We start from the raw sequence: 24,547 nt of genomic DNA, 5'->3' as shown, positions 1-24,547 counted from the left end.
GGAGTTTCGCTACAGTTGCTGACGTGCGTTTAATAATAATAATAATAATTAAATAATAATAAAAAAAAAATCCCCCGGCAACGAAATGCCGAGTTAAAAGTGTGTAGGGGGTGGATGCCGCGCTCGCCTTTTGCCTCCCCCCCCCCACCCCGAAGCGGGACCTCGGGCTAATCCCCTCAGCTGCGCGCCCTCCCCCGCCGCCGCTACTCCACCCTCAGGCAGCAACTTCGCTCCCACCCGGGAACTCGATGCCTTCTTCCCCACCTCCGGAATAAGGTATCTCCGCTGTCCTCTCTCCCCCCGCCCCTCACACCGCCCCGGCCCGCCCTACCCCGGCCTCCCCCCCCTTCCCACGCCGCCGCCGCGGCGGCCTTCCCCCCGCTCAGCGAGCCGCTTGCCGCCGCCGCCGCTCTCTGTCTCCCTCCGCTCGGGGAGCCGGGCACTATTTCTCCTCCCCCTGCCCTGGGCGCCTGTGGAGCGCTGTGCGCCGGGCCGGGCCGCGGCGGCAGGATACGGCCGAGCCTGCCGCTCACTATAAGAACCTCCTTGTGAGCGACGCCATTTTAAGCCTCTCGCTCGGTTCGGCGGTGGGAGCAGCAGCGGCGCTCGGGGCGAGACGCTAACACGGTCGCCACCCGGGAGGCAGCGGCGGGGCCACCGCCGTGAGTAGAGAGCCGAGTGAGGAGGAGGCGGGGGGGGGGTGGCGGCACACGAGGAAGGAAAGACGGACCGGACCGGGATCGCCCGGGCGGCAGCAGCCGGAGCCCGAGGGGACGCTGCGCTCTCGCCTCCCTGCAACGTTAGTGCCACTTCCTCCGGCGGGAACTTGGGGTGAGCCCGGGCCGGGCCCCCCCCCCCCCGCTCCCCCAGCGGCCGCCGGTACCCCGGGGCTTGCGGGAGCGGGTGCTGCGTCCCGCGGCCGTTGGGGGGTCCAGGGTGTGCCCGGCGCCGAGGCGGGAAGGACGGGGCTGGGGGGGGGGGGGGGGTGAGGGGCGCTGCCTGTGTGGGAGTGGGGGTGGGAGAGAAGCGGGGAGGGGGGAACAGGAAAGGAGGAGAGTGCTCTTGTTTTGGGAGGTCCGGACAGCTGCGTGGTTGCAGGAGGCGGCAGCTGCAGCTCCCGAGGTGTCTCTTGGGAAGCTCGTCCTGGGGCGAGGGGCTGGTTGCTGGGGTCTGCGGGAGGCGGCGAGTCTCTGCCGCCCGGAGCTCCGTGGATCTCTGATCCCGGCTGCGTTTGCAGCCGAGGCCAGAGTACTTTGTGCCTTTTTTTTTTTTTTTTTTTTTCTTCCCCCTTTTAAGGGTGGGGAGAGGTACTGACTCGCCGGTGGGCTGCAGACCACCGTTGGTGATAGGAAGGGGAAGAGAGCAGGGGACGGGTTTGTTTCTACCGACTATAATTAACTAATCACGGTCACTGCAGTCAGCGGGAGATAACTAATTTGTTGCCTTGTGGGTTTTCGGTCTTCGTTGCATGCATATTTGCTCGAGAGGCTGTGCTTCTGGGTGTCACTGAAATGAAGCTCCCCGGCGCTGGGAGCGATCAAATTAAGTTTTTAACACCCACATCACCAGAGTCTTGTAGCGAATGACTTAGGGCTTGAGCAGCGTGGGGCTCGCATGCTGCGAGGGGGAAGTGCCTGCTGCTTTCCGTGTCCGACTGGGGGGACGACGGTGGCTCTAGCCTCCCAGGCTAACGCACGTCGGAGGTGTGTGAAGCAACTTGCTTCGACTCCCAGTAGGATATAGGGCACTCGTTTCTGGTTTCCCCGTGGAACAGGGAGCTCTAGATGTGTTTGCTTTGGTTCCCGCCCCCCACCTCCCCCCCAAAAAAGCTTAGTTCCTGTCTTTGGTGCATGATTAGCTGCTCCCGCAACAACGAGGTTTCTTAAATCTAGCAAAACCTTAAATTATTCCCTAGCTGAAACTTGACGTAGAATGTCGGGCAGCTTCTTTTTTTGAATCTCTTCCCCAAAACCTCTACTGAAGATTATCCCTTCTGGGAAGAAAGGACAGGCTGTGAAGGTACTATGGGCAACTTGTGACTTCAGGAATGGCAGTGTTGATCTTTGTAATCAGCTACTTCTTGATCTCTTTCTCGTGGAGCAGCCATTGTTCTGACACTCTGTATATTCCAGACATCTGTGGTCCTCCCATCCCCCAAAGTATGTGAGTGGTGAATGGAAAGAGGCTGGGCTGGTATGCTGAGGTCGATGGACAAAAATCAAGGACGGGTTTTAGTAAAACAGGATCTTTGTGCTGAGAATATAGTGAAGGCAAAGATGAGAAAATGAACTGAAAGAGTACTGCAGTTTTCTTGATATTAAGTTCAGACACAGTAGAGAGCAACTAATCAGTTACGATTTTGTATCCAAATGCCAAAAAGGTACTACTGCAGGGCTTTAAAACAGCACAAAGAGCAAAACTTACTGGTGTTTATTGGGCCAAGTTATAATGTGAATTTCAGTAACTGACAGTCCAGGAACTTAATGTTAATTTTGCACTTCTAATAAAAAAGGTGCTGACAGCTGCAGGTATGTGGCCAGTGTGTTGATTGCCTAATGGCTGGTACTGTTGAAAATAGGGCTACTTAGGTGTTCAGACAAGGCTTTAAGGCTCTCTGAATTCAGCCATTCTGTCTAAAGTCATATCGAGTGTCTTGCTGTTCTGGGGTTGTTCTTAAATGTCATATTTGCTTGGTTGTTCAGATATTTTCTGTTTAGGTATAAACTGATGTGTGTGGCAATGTTCATGTTGGTCTGTATGGCTGGATATTTCAAACAGTCTAGGGGAGAAATAAGTAAAAAACACCTTGATGGAAAGGACAGTGTAATGCACAATAGCTTCAAAAAGCAAGTATTTAATACAAAGTAAGGCTTGATTTAAAAAATCCGTTCATCAAATGCTGTGTTACTGCCTTAGTAAACCAAGCTTCCTTTTTCTTGCCTAGGCAATAAATAGTCTGGGCTTTTTGTCTTGTACGTAGTTTACTATGAACACTAGTGTTTTACTATGAACAGTAGCGTTTTGCTATGACTACGTGGTGTGTCAGTAACTGGTTTATCAAATCTTGGCCTGAAACCTGATTGCCCTTCAGGTTTCTTTATGAAATGGATGTTGATCTTTCATGACTTAATGGATATTGCCAGAAACTCAAGTTTAACTCTTCAGAACACAATACTCAAAGTTAATTCAGATGTAAAGACAACAAGTTAGTGGTGTTGGTCTTCAAAGCTAATTTTGCAGTATTTTGAGGGGTAGAAAGGGAAATAGCAAGAATGATTCAGGGAACACGGCTGTTCTAAGTTTCAGTCTTATAAAGTGAAGTCTGAATGTATAGTCCAAAAGTTCTATATAAGGATGTTCCTGCAAAATATTGTTTATTAGGCAGACTGGTGTGCAAATACAGCAGTAATCAAACTCACTCATGTTAATTCATAGTTAAAGCTGGTAACGCAGGGGTTGTGGTGATCATGCAGTTGCTTGCAGCAAAACTTGTTCTGTGACTCTGGTAGACTGCATACCATGGCAGGAAAATCAGGACTGACCTTACTTATCTTGAACATCATACTTCATGGAGCCTGATAAAACTTTGTGAGGAACTGTGCAGGCAGCTGGGACTTGCTCTTGGGTCCTCATAGCACACATTTGCAAGCTTTGAGCCTGCCCTCTTGCTGGGTGACTGTGTGGTAACTAAGAAATGGCACTGCATTAACTTTTGCAAAAATCTGCAAACTCCTTGGCAGTCAGTATTGTATGTGACTTTTCTTGTCTCTTGAGATAAAATGATTATCCTGGTCAGATGGGTAGGGCAGTATTGCTGACTTTCTAGTTAAGCATTGGAAAACTTGTTTTGGGGGTGCTTTGATGTTATGCACCAGCTGAATTGGTTAGACTTGCCAACATAAGGTAGCCCGACAGTGGTTAACTTTTAATATCCATTTCTGGCACTTGCTGTAGTCTGTGATTGGGGTTTAGCCTGAGAGGGTAAAGTATTAATATGCCAGTGTGTGGCCTGTGGTGCCTCTCATGAGAAGAACGGAGCCAGGAACGGGTTGTGTTGTGTTTGTTTTTCTTTTTTTTTTTTTTTTTTTTTGCAGTGACAGGTAACTTAAAGTGCAAGGGAGAGAACTAATGGAAGTCTTATTCTGGCACTTCTGTCTGTCTGGAACACCAAATTGATAAGGTGAGCAGGTGAAATGTGTAGCTCAACCTGCCTTTGCGAATCTGTTAATTCTGATTTGATGTGAAGCAAACGTGTCCTAGGCTTTTGTTGCCTTGGGAAGTATGGGCGCAAATGTTGCTTTAGAGCTTTCATTACAGAATAACTTTTTGTTAGTGTTCCAGGTTGCTTTAGGAAATGATGCACATTGGCTGGATTAGTATTGAAGTAAAGAATTTACTCTATTACTTAATAACTAAATCAGCTCTGGAGCCTTGTTTAAGGAATAAATTAATTGCCTTAAAGGTTGAAAGAGTTAATCTAGTATTCTTGGTCGCTGCTTTTAAAAAGGCAGTATGAGCTAGCTGGATCTTACTGGAGTTGGCAAATGCAGTATGCACTGTAAGTGTATTTGCTGGAACTAGCATTTCTAGGCTGACTTACTGTGCTAAATAGACTTGTATAAATTGGAGTGGAAGAAGTTTGCCAACTCTGCAACTGTAGCAAGTAGTTCGGTATTGTCCTGGCAACAATTCAGGTGCCCTCCAGTGGCCAGAAATCTTAACATCCTGAAGGTGCTGATAAATGTTGTTGCTTGTCAGTTTCCCTTAATTAAAAGTGAGTTGAAGAAACATCATATAGTGTCAGACTTCATTAGCATGTTCGTTGCTTAAACAGTACTTTTTGGAGTGTTGGTATGTCTTATTGTAAATACGTAGTTACTCTGACAGACTAGCGAAGGCAGCCACTTTCAGATTCATAAGTATTTCATTAGTGTCAGTGCAATTATGACTAACCACTCTTGTTCTCTGGTTTCTTAAACCATGGAGATTAATGTTTAACATCCACGTTCAGGGGTGGCTGTGTGGTTGCAGTCTAAGAAGAAACTAGATTATGATTAGATACTTCTGAGTTTGGAAGGGAGATTGTTTGCTAAATTGTTGCCGCATTAGAGTGGAAATTAATGTTCTAAGTTCCACACAGGCAGGAGGGAAAGCTACATCTGTAACAGTGGCTATAAAAACCTTCTTGTTAGTGATGTATGCGATCATTGTAAATGCCTGCAGAACTATTAAGTATCTTTTCGACACTCAAAACTAAATGGGCAGGAAGCTTGAGGGCAGGCAGTGGTTTGTTGCTGAACTTTATTAGTGTTAGATAAATATTATGCTACACTTCATTTAAGTTCTCTCTGAATGGCCATGGTGGCAGCTTGTTGTATGTAGCTTGGTAAGCCTAAAGAATGATGTTTGACCCTGGCTACTGCCATCTCTGCTAGAATGAAAGTAGGGGTGCATGGACCAAAAGGTGCAAATCAGTGCAAGTTTTAGGTGAGTAATGCTGGTGGACTAAACCTTAGGTAGAAACACCAGCTCATCCCTAACTCAGAAAGGCAGGAGTATGTATAATGTAGATACCACCTCTTATTTGCAGCACGTAGTTAGGTAACTTCCTAAACTGTGATAATAAAACTGCTCTTAATGTTTTGCCCAGCCATGAAGATACTCAAACATAATGAAAGCTGGGTGAATCCTGGAGATGCTTACTGGTGACCAAAAGATCTCAAAGTAAATCCGTTGCTGAACAGAAGTGACTTAGTAACTGTTTTGAGGTTACTTGCATTAGTTGGTGGTTAGTTGGTCAAGACAATTAAGACAGAGTAATTGAGTTGATAATGTCATTATGAACTTAGTGCAAGTTCATAAAGTTGGAACTGTCACACCAGTCCTTTAATATGGAGCTGCAAACTGCTGTCAAAGGATTGATATGTACATTATGTGGAGACAATTACTACTTTTGTTCTCAAGCTGGATGTGTAACACCTGATTAGTGGTTAAAGCAGTTCCTCATGTACCTTAAACGTTAAGATTACCATAATCTCCTCTCTTGGACAAGTGAAGAAGGATATGTGTAGGTACTTGGAGGCAATCTTGCCTACTAATAAAATGATAGATTTTTGCTAGTGTTGCAGTATACTTGCCAGTGAAAAGCTCTCTTAAACCATTACTCTCAAACATAACCTGGTAATTTCTCTGTCCGCTTGAGCACAGCTGCTGCTTATAGCTCTTGGAAACAACCCGAGATTTCTACAGAGGACAAACAAATACCCAATGCAGAAAGTGTAGGTCTTTTTGAAAAGATTACTTTTTGTTTGCAGATCTTGTTAGAAGTTGCTAGTATACTTGCCCATGATTTTGAGTGTAAGGGATTGTGTTAATAGACATCTTGCAACTGCTGAATGTTTCTCTAAGTAAAGGGTAAAATAATTGTGCTGTGGATCCAAACGCTAACGTCTCTGAAGTGACAAGATCCAGTGCTGTGAGATTTCAGCTACTACAACATAAGTATGCTTTTAGGTAGCAAAGAGTATGGGATTGTGAAACAGTGTTGTCATTACATTGCATGGTATGTCCAGCTATGTGGCTCTGGCTTCAAACAAAATTCTGTAGGGTACCACTTACAGTTGTAAGAAGTTATAGTGGTAGGTAACTTCTAAGTACCTTTTGACTTCTAGATGTCCTACTGATATGTAATTTCCACTAAAGTCTCTCTAAAATGTCTGTTTTAAAGGGTGAAGTACTGTGCATCAAAGGTATTAGAGGACCTTTGTATGGTATTGCCAGCTTCATTTTGGTGGAGGCTTCCTGGCAGGTTCTAAAGTTTGAAAGCCCATCACTTAGAATGATGATGCAGATCACTGCCTAGGTGAACTTTGACTTTTTTTCAGCAACTTGCCTGATGTGCTTGTTCTGAATTTTCCTCCAGGTTCACATCATTTCATAGATTAGTTATCTTGAGTACTTGTTGGCTGGCCATGGCTCTCAGAGCAATGTTAACTGTTGCTTTATTGATACTTCTAATTTTTTTAAAGGGTACTTAAACCTTAGTACCTGTGAAGACCCTGACTAATTGCACAAGCTGTTAGTGCCTAAATGCTGTGTTAGTTGCTCGAAGCACTGTTTCAGCTATGCTCAATGCTTGCAGCTGAAATACATCCCATCTGGCAGTGAAAGCTCATTTCTGATACATTTTGTTACTTGAACTTTGTCAGTGGTTAAAGTGATCGATTAAAATTACTTATGTTCTGGGTGGCATTCTGAATTCAGGGTGAGCAAACCAGAATGTGGATCTTCTTGCATTTACATTATAGTCTCAACCACACTTGAAACTTAGAGTTGTCACAGTTGATCATTTGGCAAGGTGGCTAGGAAGTGGGATTCTTTCTTCTGGGAGGAAGGAGAGTGTAAAACAGGTGATTGTCCTGTAGTATCAGAACATTCCATAGTGCTCCAGTTCTAGTGCAAGTGTGGTAGAACAGAGCCTTACATCCATGTTGTAAAGTTCTTGTGGCCCCTTTCCCTCCCCTCTGCCATGTGTGCTTAAGGCTGCATGTATTCAAAGGTGAGCCTTGAGTTTTCTGACCTTATAACCCCACTCTTTCCTTTGCTAGACATTTTTTTGAGGAATAAATCCTCTTTTAATCCAGCTAACCCAATGTTTAAGTCTATGCCAGACTACCCGATGCCTGCACTTCAGTTCCATTAAGCAGTTGTAATCAACTTAGAGAAGTCTAGCAAGAACAGAAATACTTGCATACTGTTTGCTTTAGGTAATGAGCATGTGAATAGAAACTCTACTCTGTGCTCTTAATTGGTCTTAGATTGCAGAGATGACTGAAAATAGACAGGTGTAACACTTTATTTTATGATGCAGCATCAGATGAACTCTTAAAACAACAACCTTATAAATGCTAGTATAGGGAGGCTCTTACACCTTTGTTATGGCAAGGAATTTTTAGATAATTTCTAAGGCAGAAGATAAAGGCTGAACAGCCAGAACAATTGATGTAATAGTGAACTGGGATGCCTGAAGGAAAAAAGAAATAATGAAGTGGAAATGGAGCAGCGAAAAACAGTGGCTGAAGCAGAGGTAACTCAGAGTGAGCATTGGCAGGTTTGTGTGTTCTATGAAATACCCCTCTTCCACTTTAATTCTGTGGGTTATCCGAGCTAGTTTGTTGGCTCTTTCAGTGTGTGTTAAGTATATTTAAAGCTTGGAAGTTGCAACCTGTTAACCTTTGAGGTCAGTAAAGCAGATACTATTCAGGTTTTACATTTTCTAATGTTTGATAGGAGAAGCAGATCTTAGACTTTCAGGTGGTCTTATTGAGACTTTAAAGAACAGCTTAAGGCTGTTGCATATTCTGGGTTCAGAGACAAATTTATTGTGATCCGATTAGCTAAATCTAAAATAGAACATACTGCTGTTTGCAAAGCATCTTCTACCTTTAAGCAGGCATCAGTAGAATGAATTGTCTGAAGTATTCTAGCCTGGATAAATTTGAGCTGGATGGATTACATAGGATGCTGAGTTTATCACTGGAGTGAAGTATTCGTGCTTAGTGGTTGGAGGGAATGATGTCAAGCAAATGTTGCTTGAGGAAATGACCAGAGCAGTTTTGTCACAAGTTAAAGTTTACAGCTGAGTTTGTTCTGTTGCAGTCTAGGATCAGAAACTGAATTTCAGGGTGGGCGTGTGCTGTGGCATGCAGGTTAAGATTATTGGTAGCTCTTAGCTTTTAGTAGAACTACTGAAACAATTGAGGTTGCTACATCTTGGCATGACACTTAAATATAGTAGTGCTGTTCTATCTTTTGCCATGGCATTTCTTCTGCGGTGGTAGTGAAGGCTACACATGAGTGTTTGTCATCTAACCCAAAGGAAGATAGAAGTGTGTTAGAGCTATGGAAACCCATGGGTTCTTTCCTTTTAGAGTTGGCTGTATGCTTTGACATCTTTCCTTTTGATGTTACATACTGTGTAAGTTACTTCCATTTACTTAGGGTATCTTCAGATGGCCTATGACAATATATTGTTACCCAGCATTCTAAATATCAGCCTGCTGAAAGCAGAAGGAAGCCTGACATTCATAGGAAAAATGTAAAATTTTATATTCTGATTCCTGATATAGATAATAAGGTAAATGTTAACTTTACCGTCTCTAAAAATATCCAAGTAGTCCATTGCTTTAATGTGATAATTTACAGCCCTAAACCAGTATTTGAGAGCCAGTTTTCAATGAGTTTCATAGTAGTCTTTGTCTATCCAGGTCCTTAAACTGCTGGTGTGAGGAGGGATTTGAAAAACTGAATTTCATAATCCAGAAGTCACTACTGGTGATTGACTAATTTCACAATAATCAAGGCCCTCTCAATCCTTGCATATAACTAACTTCAAAATAATCTCCATTCACTGCATACAGCTGTTCCTTCAGAGTGGGTAAGGTGACTGAGGGCTGCAAATGCTGCTACTTTAGACAGAATATGGGAATGCTGTTCAGTACTTGCTTTGTGGATATGAAATGTATTTAAGGAAAACTGTTGTATGTAATCCTGTGTGGTACCTTTGTACAAGAATTAAAAGTTTTTTTTAAAAATGCAAGTCTTCAGAGTGAAACTCAAGTATGTGATCTGTTCCTACTTTGAAATAAAGTATCAACTGCTCATTGTGTGGAAGAACTTGTAAACCCCCTCTGTCGTTCCTACAGCAGGCTTCTAAAATCACTTAAAACACCCAACACAAACTGGACTTTCAGGACTTCTTACCAATCTTACAGAACCATCCAATACATGAAGGGCTTCCACAATTACTTACAGTTTACCAGATAAAAATTCTTAAAGTTAAGTTTTGTTTGGAATATCTGGGAGAAGAGGACTTTATCCCCATTTGGATAAGGAGTAATTAGAAGTTATACAATGGATTTCTGATGGTAAAAATCCTTGAACTTGTTTAGACTTCAAAGGTACAAAATTAGTTTCCTCAGTTGAGACCTACAAGGCAAATGACAATCCTTTTAACTTCCCAGGTTATCTTACTAGTTAATCCAAAAGTAGAATTGTCAAAGTTAGAACCTGAATGCAAATACCCAGGATCATTACTTCCCACAAGTACCATCCTTGTTTTAATCTGTGGATAGGCAATCTACATATCGGTTCTTACAAGTCCCCTATAACTTCTCCCTCCATCATTCATCATATTGTAGCTGCCATGTTTTCTTCAGCTAGACCAAGACTTTTGGCTTTTTTTTTTTTTTTAAGTTAGTAGGCAGATATAAACTGATTGTAAGCTTTCATCTTTTAAGGAAGAAAAGTAACCTGGCTTCTTTTAGGCTTCCTCTTGATCAGTTTAGTGCCTATCTCAGTTGGATCATGTCTTCATAAGACTAAAATCAGTAGAAGTAGCTTTCCCTGTTGCAGGAATGCTTATAGCTGTGGGGTAGGTTAGACCAAAAATTGCTTAAGGAGGTAGGTCAGCCACTCATGCGTGAAAGAGCTTATATACCATGAAAGTTTCTTTGAAGTTTCCACTGTCAGTATTGTACTACTTAAATGATTCCCCTTCCCTGCACACTCTGTGCCCCCCTGCTTCCTTTTGCTTCCTTTTCTAGAAAACAGTAACAACTTCCAGGATAAAATCAAAGGATTTTAAAATCTGTAATTGAATGTATTTCTCACATCCCCCACTTGGAAACTAAGGATCATTAGGAAGCTTCTGTTACATTAAGTTCTTGTATTTCTTCTGTTCTTGGGTCATAGGAACAAGTGCTGTAGTTCTCTGGTGTTATTAGTTGTAGAACTGGTGTTGCCTGTACGTTTTGGCTACTGACTCTTTGTAAAGCAGACACAGGCAAAATCATTGGCAGGCAGCTGCCTGAAACAAGACCTATTATAAAATTAGACCCAAAGAATGCTTCCATTAACACCTTGGTAATGGTTATAATAACTTTGGAGCACTTGGAGGAAAAATTATTTTCAAGTACATGTACTTCTTGTCACTTGTATGTCGAAGATATGTGTTTTTAACTGCTCTAACTGTCACAAGAAGATTAAGATCAGCTTGTTCGGTGTAAGAAAATGTGTCATTCAGCACTGATGATTAAATTAAAGATGTGGTTGCTTGGCCTGTCCTAGATGAGACAGACATAGAAGAACTTGGTCAGTGGACATGTTCCCTTTAAATAGATAATGGTTTTCTCATACAGGGTTTAGTAACCTGCTGCTCTCAAGCAAAAGATTTCTGGAAGACTTGCAAACTTTGACTTGCTTTACAAAGGGGAGGGGATCTTCTTATCAGATCAGTCAAGTATAATATGAGTCAATGAAGAGATTCTATTAAGGTAGTAACCTTGAAAGATGGACATGTTTTTATTTAATATAAGCTGCAAATATGAGCTGTTTTGTAGGCTAACAAACTGATTTAGCTGACAATGAAAGAAGTTTATCTTAGATAGAGGTGCAAATGTACTGTAGTCTTCATATATCAGGCAGGTAAATGTCAGGCTGATATTCAGCACCCTAGATAGGCTAATCTCATAGTTCTTGTCCTCTGTAAGGCAGAGTAGAAGTAAACAATTCACTGTGCTCTGTCTCCTAATGGAGCTTTACAGCTTTAGAAAAGACATAATTTAGGTTTTACTGAAGCTACTTTGAATTACTGTTCAGATTTGAGATATGCGATAGGATTGACTTCCTTGGCATGTGCTTAACTTCTCCAAAATCAGAAGTTAATACCTAAGTCCTATTCATCATCAAAATATTCCTTCTTCATTTGTTTTGAAAACCAAGAAATTTGAATTGTCTTCTGTAGTAACTTGAAACTATTAGCCCATAAGCGTGCTAAGCTTGCAGAACTCTTTCTCAGTTTTTTAGAATTCATATGCAAGGTTGGGACAACCTAGTCCCAACCCAGTCTAGCACAATCTCTTGCATTGCTCTTCATATAAGGAATTTAATCTATATTTGAAAAAAAACAACTTCCATTTAAACCCAAAGTTGCTGATGCTTGCTAAACAAGTGGATAGTGTCATGGGGAATAGGAGGTTTTAAGAAGTTAACAGTCCTATAACTCCTGGCAATACATCCATATGAACTTCTGCATAACATAACATTTATCAAAATTCAGACTTCTGAGTAACAGGTAGTCTTTAAAAATAGTGAGGCTTACAGAAGCTTGCTGTTATTCTAATGTTTGTAAAGTATACTGAGTCTTCTTGTCTCTTCCTGATGCTAGAGATCTGTATTACTGACTCTGACAATGTAATGGTACTAGCCACGTGTCCTCCAATAAATTTGAGTAGGAGCTCGATTTAAAGGAGCTGGTATATGCTTTGTGGTTGAAAACTACAAGTTTCATTATCCTAGTATCTTTTTTTTTTTTTCTTTTGTTTACACTCTCCCACCACTTCACTCCCACCCTGCATGTGTTTGACCCAGTTTCTGTCATGAAAGTGAACAGCACAAACATTTGTACCTAGTCTGGGGTTGCTGCTCCCTTTGTAAGTGTAGCAGTTAACCTTATCAGTGACACCCAGGAAGACAAAGTCCAGTAGCTTGTTTGGACTCAGTTTACCCCCTTGTAAAATGAGAAGAGAATGGGAAAGAAAATATGGGAGAACATTCAGTTACAGAAACCTTAAAAACAAACAGAACATACTCATTTTCCCTGGCTACCTTTGGTCTGCAGTTATTTTTAACTCTTAAGATTAAAACCAATTTCCCATCTAAATAAAAAAATGCTACCTGAAATTGCTGAGTGGTTACAGGCATATGAAATGCAGATTAGAATGTTAAAAACTTTCAGGTGCAGCTAATAGTCTGATCTAAGGTCGGCATTTCAAAGACTGAATATCTGACTGATTATGCAGTTCTGAGCACTTAATCAGTATTTTTATTGCTATTTTGTAGATTTTATTCAGATTTATTTTGGAATGGTGTTGCATTTCAGTGGCTAGTTTGGTCTGTTGGATTATACCTACTGGTACAGCTACTCTTTTGATCTCTTCAGGCTGAAATTGAAACCGTCATTTCAGAGTACAGTTGCTGTAAGCCAACTGCCTTCATTTGTGCAGAATTCAACAGTGGAAGGAGATCATAAATGTTGTTCCCAGGCCCTGTATTGCATATTTGATGAGATGGTAGTAAATATCTCAAAGCATAATTAACACTTTTGACTGGTTTGACTACCAGTGTGTTAATGTCAAAACTAGTTTGGTGATCATTTTTATTAGCAGCCTCCTGATAGGAGACAGGAAATGTTACAATAAAAATAAATCTTCTTTTGTGCTAAGCATATTGCAAATTGGCAGCTAGATCTCGCCCAGTTTTCTACTGGAAATGTTGCATCTAACTTAGTGAGGACTCTGGGGAGCAAAGATACAAGTTTTAGTGTTGTTCCACTTTTTTCTGTTTGGAAGGTGTTAGTGGGGCTGACAAAGTAATGTGTAAGACCTGCGGGGAGCTATCAAGCCTTTGTATAGGCACTTTTTCCAACTCAGCTACTAAGAATTTTTTGTATTAATGGTGAACTGACAGCATGATTTAGTTTTCCTGCCTCTTACCACTGCTACTCCCAAACTCCTAGCAGCGTGCTGGAAGAATCCAGTGTTCAAGGGATTGGAAAAAAATGGTTGTATTGTCAGTGCATTCTCTATGCAGATTGTGAGGAGTAGACTCCGAGTTGGTTAGTTTGTTCCAGGCTGTGGAGTAGGACCAGTTTAGAGACCTAACCGTTTCCAACTAACTCCATAGCAGGGTACTTACTGTATGTTCTGTTATGTCTTAAATCAGCTCAGTGCTGCTTATCTGCTGCAGATGTAGATCTACTGTCCATTTTATAAGAGCCAGGGAAGGATTGCTGCCAAAAGTTGTGGGAGTGCAGTCAGGACAAACAGCACTGGCATTTGTACAGCAAAGTAAAGAGATTGCTCAGGAGCTGCTGGAGTATCCTGCAGCTGGCTCAGAGACAGTGAAATGTAAGATTGCTTCAGAGTTGCCTAACCTATTCAGTGAGACTTAAAACTGCAGGCCTGTCTTCTGTTTAATTATCATTTTCTAAAAGGTGCTTCTGAAGGAAACTCTTAAACTGGGAAATCTATCTTTACACAAATGCAGCATCGAATTGACTTTGTTCTCGTGACACAGTACTGCAAACCTGTCTTTTAAAGAGATTAGTGGCTTGCCTTTACTTCATTGTCTAGGAATGTTTTGATCAGCATAGCTCTAGCACCTAGCGGCACATTGAAAGCTGATTGCTGGAAGAGATGGTTTTGTTCACTGCACTAGTTACCACTACGAATGTTTCTGCTTGGCTAGCTCCCAGAACAGGCTGTCACCAGCTCTGTGTCTGTGCTGAAAACAGTGTTGGACTGTGGGGGAAGGGGAGCAAATGAAATAAAAGTATGACAGCTTTGAGTGACCTGTTATGAAGCTGTAGCCCCAAATTTCTCTTTTGAGGTTAGTAGAGAGACAGCTACAGATTTATGGTACAGATATTTCTGTACTGCTTGGTGATAAATGGAGGTGCATACCAAAGATTTTGATAGGGCATTTGATCATATTTCAGCCTCCTGCCCCCAATTATCTTGGCTTTCTGTGGGGAAAAAAAAAAAAGAAGTTTGGTGACTTAATGTGTGCAACTAGTTGAGATAATTTGTTTATAAGGCTGGTTCAATTTTCAGTTTCACTTCAAGGAAGAGTATTCTGTGTAGGAATAAACCTTTCTTCTTATGGTACAGGAAAAGAGTAAAGGAGGAGGTTCAATTATAACTCTTTAGGTAGTCTTTTTACCACTGAAATAATCACAAATTGCCTGAAGTGGTCACTTCAGCTTTCCCTGTGAAAATCCATATTGTAGTCCTGTATCAAACAATTTTGCTAGTACCTTAAGAGTAGTTGTCTTTGAGGAAAATTAGGAAGTCTGTTATTTAGCCCTTGTCTTTGTGGCATGTCTGTGCTGTGGGATTTAATGTCTGGATGTCATTTTATGCAAGGATAGAGAAGTAAAAAATAGCTCTATCGTGGTCAGTCTTCAGTTCTTTTTGTCTTGCAGCTTTAAGAGGAGTATATATCTTACATACAGTCAGCCAGAAAAAGTCTGGGTGATACATCTCATTCTTTTTCATTTCTGTCCGTGGGGGTTTGCTAATTAGTATTTGAATATACTCACTGTAGTAATGAAATGGCAAGATGTGTGAAGTCTTAGTTTGCAGTTCTAGTGTTCTAATACGAAATCCTGTCTTACTAGCTCTGATTAGTGTTTAAATTCTAACCTTGCTCTTTTTCAGGGTCTCTGAAAGGTAGCAGGAAAGTGTTCTGGGAGCACAACAAGGAACATGGCGACCCAAGGTATATAATGCATTACAATTTCTGTATTAGAATGAAGTAGTTCTAATAAAGAGCAGTTAAACTGGCTCCTTATTCCCCTTTTTTAACTCCAATTCACTTGGATTGAATAATGCCTGCTCTACTACAGTAGTTAATACCTTACACTGGAACTCAAACCTGTGAACGAGTTTGTCATTGTAGGCATTTTAGGTCCTGTAAGTACATAATCATAGTACGTGGAAAGGGGAACCTTTAAGCAGCAGACTAAGTCATGGTAGCAGTGATTGCTCTGCCTGTTAGTTCGGTTTATAGATGTCTGCACTGGTTTGATGTAAAGCCTCAGTTTACAACTGCTGTCTCACTTGCAGTGCTCTCTCTGCTGGGTTGAGGTAGTTGTTTATAACAGTTTATTTTCTTTAAAATCTGTCATCTCTTGAAGGGTTAATACATGCTGGAGTAATTGAACTATGCGTAATTGGTCAACAATGATTTCTTACAGCTGACTTGATGGAGTTGGATATGGCAATGGAGCCAGACAGAAAAGCAGCAGTCAGTCATTGGCAGCAACAATCATATCTGGACTCTGGTATCCATTCCGGTGCCACAACAACTGCTCCCTCCTTGAGTGGCAAGGGAAATCCTGAAGAGGAAGATGTGGACACGACACAAGTGCTCTACGAGTGGGAGCAGGGATTCTCTCAGTCCTTTACCCAGGAGCAAGTTGCTGGTAAGGCCTTTTCTATTACACTGGTTTGCTTAGACATGCAGCTTAGCAATACAGAAACCTACAGACTGAATTATGACTAATCGAGAAGATGAGCTTTTTATTCCTAGTTTGAGGTAACGACTTAACCTTGTTTTTCAGATATTGATGGCCAGTATGCAATGACTAGAGCTCAGAGAGTGCGTGCAGCTATGTTCCCTGAAACACTGGATGAAGGAATGCAAATCCCATCCACGCAGTTTGATGCTGCTCATCCAACTAATGTGCAACGCCTGGCTGAGCCATCCCAGATGTTGAAACATGCTGTCGTTAATTTGATAAACTACCAAGATGATGCTGAACTGGCAACTCGTGCAATCCCAGAACTGACCAAACTGTTGAATGATGAGGACCAGGTAAGGATTTTCTATGCCTCAGTGTAGCTTCCTTGTGAGGCTTCTTCAACAACCTTAAAACTAAAAGCTTTCTTCAAATATTTCTGTAGGTGGTGGTGAACAAGGCTGCAGTTATGGTTCATCAGTTATCCAAAAAGGAAGCATCTCGCCATGCTATTATGAGATCTCCTCAAATGGTGTCAGCTATTGTACGTACCATGCAAAATACAAACGATGTGGAAACAGCCCGTTGTACTGCAGGTACACTACACAATCTCTCACATCACCGTGAAGGCTTGTTGGCAATCTTCAAATCAGGAGGCATCCCTGCTTTGGTTAAAATGCTTGGGTATGTGGACTAGTAAGATAGTACTTGTGTTTTTCAGTTGGTACTGGTAGGTGCAGGTACTCACAAGGCTTTTCCCTTCTCTAGGTCCCCAGTGGACTCTGTGCTGTTCTATGCCATTACAACTCTTCACAATCTCCTGTTACATCAGGAGGGAGCCAAAATGGCTGTCCGTCTAGCTGGTGGGCTGCAGAAAATGGTTGCCTTGCTCAACAAGACAAATGTCAAATTCTTAGCCATCACAACGGACTGCCTTCAGATTTTAGCGTATGGCAATCAAGAAAGTAAGGTAAGTGCCTCTGCTACTCCAGCACTTAAAACGAGCAAGCTTGCTATGAATGGCTTGACAGGTCCCGTGTACTGACCTCCTTCTTCTGAATCTTCAGCCATGTTGGGCCTTTGCCAGTCCATCCTGACCTTGCAAGAGGTGAGGGATGCAGGAATTATTTTGCAGAAATGCAGTCATGCTTATAAGTGAGACTGCAAAACTTGGAGATTGCACCAGCAGGTGTGAACAGGTTTTTTTTTTAGGTATTTTTAACCTGTGATGGGTGTAAGCCAGCAACAATTACTGACATGCATAGGAAGTGACGAATAGATGTTATTTTGTCTGTTTCAGCTGATTATTCTGGCAAGTGGTGGACCCCAGGCTCTAGTAAACATAATGAGGACCTATACTTACGAGAAACTACTGTGGACCACAAGTAGGGTGCTAAAGGTGTTGTCAGTCTGCTCCAGCAACAAACCTGCTATTGTTGAGGCTGGTAAGTACCTTCTACTCGTGGTAGCTTAAAAAAGCTATACAGTACTTCAGGATCAATACATTCCACACAAGAACAGAAACTGCCAGCACCAAAAATTGAACTCGGATTGATTCTTCAGTCCATAACTAGTTTTGGAGGCCCTTGTAAGTCTACTACGTTCGTAGCTGGGTGTCTTCGTGGCTGAGCTTTGTCAGAATAGTCCTCTCAAAATATGCATAAATTTAAAAGGTGTGGTGTCACAAAGAGAATCTCAGGGTTTATTTCTGTGAGATGAAGGGTTAGGGCCTAGTCATATTACAATACTAATGCCAAGAAGGATCCAGAAGCTTGTGAGATATGCACTCAGACTTCAGGGAAGAGAAGGACCTGACTGTTTGCAAGACGAGTATCTGAGTGATGGTGACAAATCTGTACCATCTTCTAGGTGGGATGCAAGCTTTGGGACTCCACCTCACAGATCCAAGCCAGCGTCTTGTCCAGAACTGTCTCTGGACTCTGAGAAATCTGTCAGATGCTGCAACAAAGCAGGTAAAACACCTCTTCTGAGGGATCAGGATCAAAAGTCAACATAGTGGAAGAGGACAGAGACTAAATTTTTCTTCCCTTCATTTTTGCAGGAGGGCATGGAAGGCCTTCTAGGAACTCTTGTTCAGCTTTTAGGATCAGATGATATTAATGTTGTGACTTGTGCTGCTGGCATCCTTTCTAACCTTACCTGCAACAATTACAAGAACAAGATGATGGTGTGCCAGGTTGGTGGCATTGAGGCTCTCGTGCGCACAGTTCTTCGGGCTGGAGACAGGGAAGACATCACAGAACCTGCTATTTGTGCGCTCCGTCACCTCACCAGCAGACATCAAGAAGCTGAGATGGCTCAAAATGCAGTACGTCTCCATTACGGACTCCCAGTGGTGGTTAAACTCTTGCACCCACCATCACACTGGCCACTGATCAAGGTAAAGAATGGCTAACAGCTTTCAGCACTGAAAAGTGGCTCTTTTTTTAATGTAACTTTGACTGTGAAAAATACTTTGCTTCCAATGTATTGGGGAATGTAATTTGTCCGAGAGTTGCTTCAACTGAGGAACTTCGTGTTGTCTCTTAAGATTTAAGCATTTGGGATCAACTGACTCAAAAAAGAAATTGCTAACAGCAAGCAGGCCAGTGATGCTCTCTTATTCCCCACCCCCTTTAACTGCAGGCCACCGTGGGTTTGATCCGCAATCTGGCGCTCTGTCCTGCAAACCATGCCCCGCTGCGTGAGCAAGGTGCTATTCCGAGGCTAGTTCAGTTGCTGGTTAGGGCACATCAAGATACCCAGCGACGTACTTCTATGGGGGGAACACAACAGCAGTTCGTGGTAAGTGGCCACCACCATCTGAGGCTACAGGTGAAACTTGTCTCTCAAACTTGCCTCGTTTGTCAGTGTGCCTCAGCCGTGTATTGTTTGGTCTAAATAGCTGTTGTCTTATTTACTTTCTTGGTGTGCTGATAATTCTGTCTTGGCAGACCTTTAAGTTTTTCTTAAATAAAACAAGAATGCCAAAACCTTGGTTCTTATTTTACTAAGAACCTCTTGAGCATTTAAATCTGAATTCTGTAGATCACAGAAATACTGGTTTTGCCTACTCTGGTAAGGCACGTAGTTCTCTACCAGGAAACCAGAACTGCCTCATTCTTCTCAGAAGTATGGGTTTAAGGCTGCTATCACAGCTTATTGCGTTATTTCAAGGGTGCCTAGAGCTGTAAAAGTACTGAGAAGTTGTACAGGCTCTGTACTTGTTACCTGCTCAGGTACCAGGTCACTGTGGCAAGATAAGTGTCAGGTTTTTGCCCTGTTAAAACACGTTAACAAAGGGGAAGTTGCCGTAACATGGGCAAATGGAAGCAGTACCTAATAGGACAGGCGTGTAGGTAATACTTGCAGAGGCAGGAGAGGGCCTCTTCGTTACTGATAACCACTGCTTCAGATTTAGTAAACTGCCAGGCTAATCCAGCTTGGGGAAGGAGAGCCGGTGTTGGCAAGCACAAAGTTCATAATGAACTGAAATAAAAATGAGAACCCTGGGAGGAGTTCCACTGAGATGCTTCACTCACTGAATTTAGTTGGATAAACTGGGCCAGCTCCTGGCAGGGTGGTTAAGTTTGAAGGCCAGCAGTAGAGAGTGGATATGAGCCCTGTTAGGGGAAGGGGACATGTGCAGGGGACAAGTCTGATTCGTTAACAGGCTGATTGGCTTTTTGACAGTCATTTTAGAAGATAGCACGCAACATCTTCACTTAAAATGCTTTTCTCTTTCCCTAACTAGGAGGGCGTGCGTATGGAAGAAATCGTCGAGGGCTGCACTGGAGCCCTCCATATTCTTGCGCGTGATGTTCATAATCGAATCGTAATCAGGGGTCTAAATACCATTCCACTATTTGTGCAGGTAAGTAAGAGTTCAGACAGTGCCATAGCACGTCCTGGGAAAACCAGTAAAATGGCTCTTGCGCTTCTGTGGTAGCGCTGAGTCAGCTCTTGCTGAAGAGCTCGTTTCAAGAAGAGCTAAAGGAACCCTCATGCTTTGGTTGCAGTTGCTGTACTCTCCCATTGAGAATATCCAGAGAGTAGCTGCAGGTGTACTTTGTGAACTGGCTCAAGACAAGGAAGCAGCTGAAGCAATTGAAGCTGAAGGTGCAACTGCCCCTTTAACAGAACTGCTTCATTCTAGGAATGAGGGTGTTGGTAAGTGAACTCTAAAAGACACAGGTTTCGCGCTTGTTAGAAAAGCTGCTGGAACACGCAGCTGCTACTAAAATCACTCTTCTCTTTGATAGCAACATACGCAGCTGCCGTGCTGTTCAGAATGTCTGAGGATAAACCACAAGACTATAAGAAGCGACTTTCGGTTGAATTGACAAGCTCTCTGTTCCGGACCGAGCCAATGGCTTGGAATGAGGTGAGTTGTGTCTTCTGTATTAATGGCTCCTGGGGGAGAGCTTACCTCCAAGCCCTCCCTCCTTCCAGCAGTGAAGTGTAGATGCTGTCAGTGATACAGGCCCGGCTTTGCACACAGCTGTGCCTCCTTCGCTCTCTGCATGTTCAGGTTCAGTGAGCCTGTGGCAAGCAGCCTCAATGCTGCTGCTTCTTCCCTTGCAGAAGAGTCCATTCCCTACAGCTGCTAAAGTTTATAATTCATTACGTTGGTTAGTGTACAAAGCTGTGTAGAACAACTTTGTACATTTCTGTGCTGCTTGTCAGAACCTAGTGAACTCTGAATGCAAAAATGGATGCATGAGTGATACGAGGGAAGCATAAACATAAAACCTAGCCTGTGAGGCTTCTACCAAGCAAAGGCTGTAGGACTAATAATCTTGGATTGGGGATGCAATTTGCGTCCTCATTGGAATTGAGCTTTCAGACTTGAGCATGTTTGCGGGCTGATTATCACACTTTACCTTTATTCATGCGTAAAGGGCTACATAATGAATTGAGACTGAAAGCAAAGTGTGTACATGGGGTAGAGGGAAGGTTTCATCAAGTCTCTGTCTTTCTGATTAAGATGCAGGAGCCTAGCTCGTCTTACCCGGTATGTATTTACTAAATAAAGGACAACAGCCCTTGATTTGTACTATTTCAGTGCTTACTTTTCTAAAATCTATATTTATCACACTAATGTGGAGAAAAAAAAAAAAAGTTAAAATGGGGTAGCTCTTTGAGATTGGAGCTATGCAATTGCACTACAGGCAGGCGATTACTTCTGTAATGGGACAAAGTGGGAGAGGTCCCTTCAGAACTCCTGGAGGCTCTATTGCTGGCTCGGGAATCTCTGAACAGCTGGCTGGCAGGAGGTGGGCAGGGGTACCTGTGGAGGAGTGTGCTTAGACCTGCCCCACCTTTTTAATTCCCAAACAGAACCCTCCTTCCAGTGACCTCTGAATTCCTGTGCCTAAAACTACTGTTATTGGATGCAGATGCTTAGATAAAAAGACATTTTGTGTTCACAGAAGTACCGTGCTGCAGGGGAGTTGCTAAAAAGGGATCTGGGGCAAGCTTCAAAACTTTTAAAACTCAGAATTACCAGTTCTGGCCCAAAGACCTGTTGTTAAAACTGTTCTGTGATATTTTTTTTTGTGTACATCTAGACAGCAGATCTCGGACTTGATATTGGTGCCCAGGGAGAACCTCTTGGATACCGCCCAGATGGTATGTCTCTTCTGTTCCCCTTGACTAAAGTTGGATGAAGTCAAGTCATAGATTTTAAAGGAGAACTGCAAATGAGTGAAGAGTGAATTACTCTTCAGCAAGGTATTGCAAACTGACAGGCAGATGGGGAACTGCCAGTACAAATAACCCATCTCTGCACCACCCGTGGCACCACTGGAATGGCAGCCGCGTGAATGTGCAGAACTGGTGTCTCTTGTCTGAGTCTTTGTGGGGGAATCTCCCGCTGAGCTGTTGTTTCCAGAAATCTTTTACATTCTTTACAAATGGACTTGACAATTCCAATAGTGCAGTTTTTCTTTAAAACAAAAAAGCTGGTATTGAATGTATTAGTCTGTAAGTGACTTGAATGCGAGCCTATCCCTAAGGATTCTAAGCTATTTTTGACTAGTCTTTCAGAAGCAAGTCTACAGTCTTTGGAGCCTGGTTTTGCTGCAGTATTGTTGAATTTTAGTAGTTGATTGTGCAGACTAATGGCTTGGCTGGAATCTGCTCGTGCTTCTGACTGCAGTGTGCTTTGTCTGCAGAATCGTACTGGAAGGCTGTTTCGAACAATGGAACAGCCATTAAGGGCAGGCCACAGATTGTTTTGAACTTGGCTGAACTAGAAAATATTAGATGGCTACAAAGATCTTCTCACACACTGATACTTGCAGCTTCTGATGCATCTAACATCTGTTAACATTATGCTTTTTTTCCCTCTGCCACCTTTAACTTTCTTAGATCCTAGCTACCGTTCTTTCCACTCTGGCGGATACGGTCAGGATGCCTTGGGTATGGACCCTATGATGGAACATGAAATGGGTGGCCACCACCCTGGTGCTGACTACCCAGTTGATGGTCTGCCAGATCTTGGCCATGCCCAGGACCTTATGGATGGGCTGCCTCCAGGTGACAGTAATCAGTTGGCCTGGTTCGATACTGACCTGTAAATCATCCTTTAGGTAAGAAGCTCCAACCTTGAATTTAAAAGCAAAACAAAAAGAGAAAAGCAGATGGCTGGACTGAGGACTTGGTTGGCAGGGAGGGATTGGCTCAATTGGGTCCCAGTGTGCCAGAATAGTGACTAAACGCTCTGGAAACACTCCAAACTGACTTCTGCCGTGAAGTGTGGAAGTAATTAACTGTAATGTCTTGTGCACTGGCTTCATGCAGTCTTGATGTGTTAAAACAGCCCTTTACTTGGGAATGCTGATGCCTGTTTTTTTTTCTCTTTGCAGCTGTATCATCTGAATGAACTTGCATTGATTGGCCTGTAGAGTTGCTGAGAGGGCTCGAGGGGTGGGCTAGTATCTCAGAAAGTGCCTGACACACTAACCAAGCTGAGTTTCCTATGGGAACAATTGAAGTAAACTTTTTGTTCTGGTCCTTTTTGGTCGAGGAGTAATAATACAAATGGATTTTGGGAGTGATTCAAGAAACGAAGAATGCACAAGAATGAATTGCAAGATGGAATTTATCAAACCCTAGCCTTGCTTGTTAAAAATTTATTATTTTTTTTAAATCTCTGTAATGGTACTGACCTTGCTTGCTTTGGAAGTAGCCTTTCTTTTCGCAGTAATTGTTGTTAGTTTTTTTTAAAGTCTCTCGTAGTATTAAGTTATAGTGAATATGCTACAGCAGTTTCTAATTTTTAAGGATTGAGTAAAGGTGTAGAACACTAATTCATAATCGCTCTAACTGTATTCTGAATAAAGTGTAACATTGTGTAGCCTTTTTGTATAAAAAACTAGACAAATAGAAATGGTCCAATTAGTTTCCTTTTTAATATGCTTAAAATAAGCAGGTGGATCTATTTCATGTTTTTGATCAAAAACTTTATCTGGGATATGTCTGGGTAGGGGCCAGTAAGAACTCTTTATTTGGAACCTTGTATTGGACAGTTTACCAGTTGCCTTTTATCCCAAAGTAATTGTAGCCTGCTGTGATACAGATGCTTCATGAGAAAAATGCAGTTATAAAATGGTTCAAAATTAAAGTAAAATTTTAATTCACTCTGTGTCAAATTATTTCCAGATCATAAACTATAGTTGTGTGTTAACAAGTTTTCTGAAAATTGTCCTGGAATTGCACAATACCTTTAGGACTTCAGAGGAGGAAGCCAACTAAGAACCGTTTACCTCTTTCATCCCTTTAGAGCCCGAGGTCCTGCTGCCGGCGGTTTCCTAGTGTGCTCCTCTCAGGCATTGCCCTTGTCCTGCTGCCCCTCAGCAAGGGGCAGGTCGAGCTGGGCGTGAGGCAGCTGCACCCCGGGCCTGGCCTGCCAGCCCCAGGCTCACCTCTGGGCTTCAAAAAGCAGGACCAGGACCAGTGCCTTACTTCAGCTGAGCCCTGCCGCTGCAGCTGGATGAAGATCCTTTGCTTACAAACTGGTTCAGTAGCTTAAAGCCCTTTTCAGGTGTCCTCAGGTACCGTGGGAGCTGTGACCTGTGTGTAACTGCCTTTTCCCGAGGCAGCACTGCTGGAGTTGGGAGCAGGCAGGTGGTTCTGACCTGCCACCTCCGAGGCTGTGCACATCTGCACGGCACAGCTGGCCCCAGCCCTCCCGGGCAGTTCTAGCTCGGTGCAGCAGTTTGCTGGCAGGTCAGAGGAGGGCCTGGCTGCAAAGGGTCAGGGCACGAGTGTGTGAGGATCCTGAGATGACGAGAGCTCAGCAAAGCTACACAAGAGACTGCAGCCCCTCGCGCTGGCAGAGCAAAGGTGCTGCTGCATCTGCTGAGGGGCACATTCAGCTTTGTTCCTCACACATGTGCTCGTGCTAGAAGACCTTTACTATAACACACTGTACCAAATAATACCCACTACTTAGCTCCTCCC

At 42.9% G+C, this 24,547-nt stretch overlaps 1 protein-coding gene across 4 annotated transcripts; it reads left to right on the top strand.

The window, feature by feature from the left end:
• The first annotated feature begins 477 nt into the window (after positions 1-477).
• On the top strand, positions 478-23,724 carry CTNNB1 (catenin beta 1). Of its 4 annotated transcripts, none has more exons than XM_042806322.1 (15): positions 478-662; positions 15,279-15,339; positions 15,818-16,045; positions 16,184-16,437; positions 16,527-16,765; positions 16,850-17,051; positions 17,382-17,526; positions 17,951-18,054; positions 18,144-18,482; positions 18,728-18,886; positions 19,836-19,955; positions 20,101-20,251; positions 20,344-20,465; positions 21,652-21,712; positions 22,454-22,673. In XM_042806322.1, exons 2-15 carry the CDS (start codon positions 15,327-15,329, stop codon positions 22,660-22,662), a joined length of 2,346 nt encoding a protein of 781 aa, XP_042662256.1. In that variant the 5' UTR covers positions 478-662; positions 15,279-15,326; the 3' UTR covers positions 22,663-22,673. The 4 variants fall into 4 exon arrangements, with proteins under 4 accessions (XP_042662256.1, XP_032843789.1, XP_042662255.1 ...); XM_032987898.2 differs by lacking the exons at positions 478-662; positions 22,454-22,673 and adding exons at positions 669-799; positions 22,951-23,724; XM_042806321.1 differs by lacking the exon at positions 478-662 and adding an exon at positions 669-799.
• Positions 23,725-24,547: the final 823 nt, after the last annotated feature.

This window comes from Tyto alba, unplaced genomic scaffold, assembly GCF_018691265.1.
Source record: "Tyto alba isolate M040663 unplaced genomic scaffold, T.alba_DEE_v4.0 Super-Scaffold_46, whole genome shotgun sequence".
In the NCBI taxonomy this organism is placed as follows: Eukaryota; Metazoa; Chordata; class Aves; order Strigiformes; family Tytonidae; genus Tyto; species Tyto alba.
This window is presented reverse-complemented; position numbering and strand designations above follow the sequence as displayed.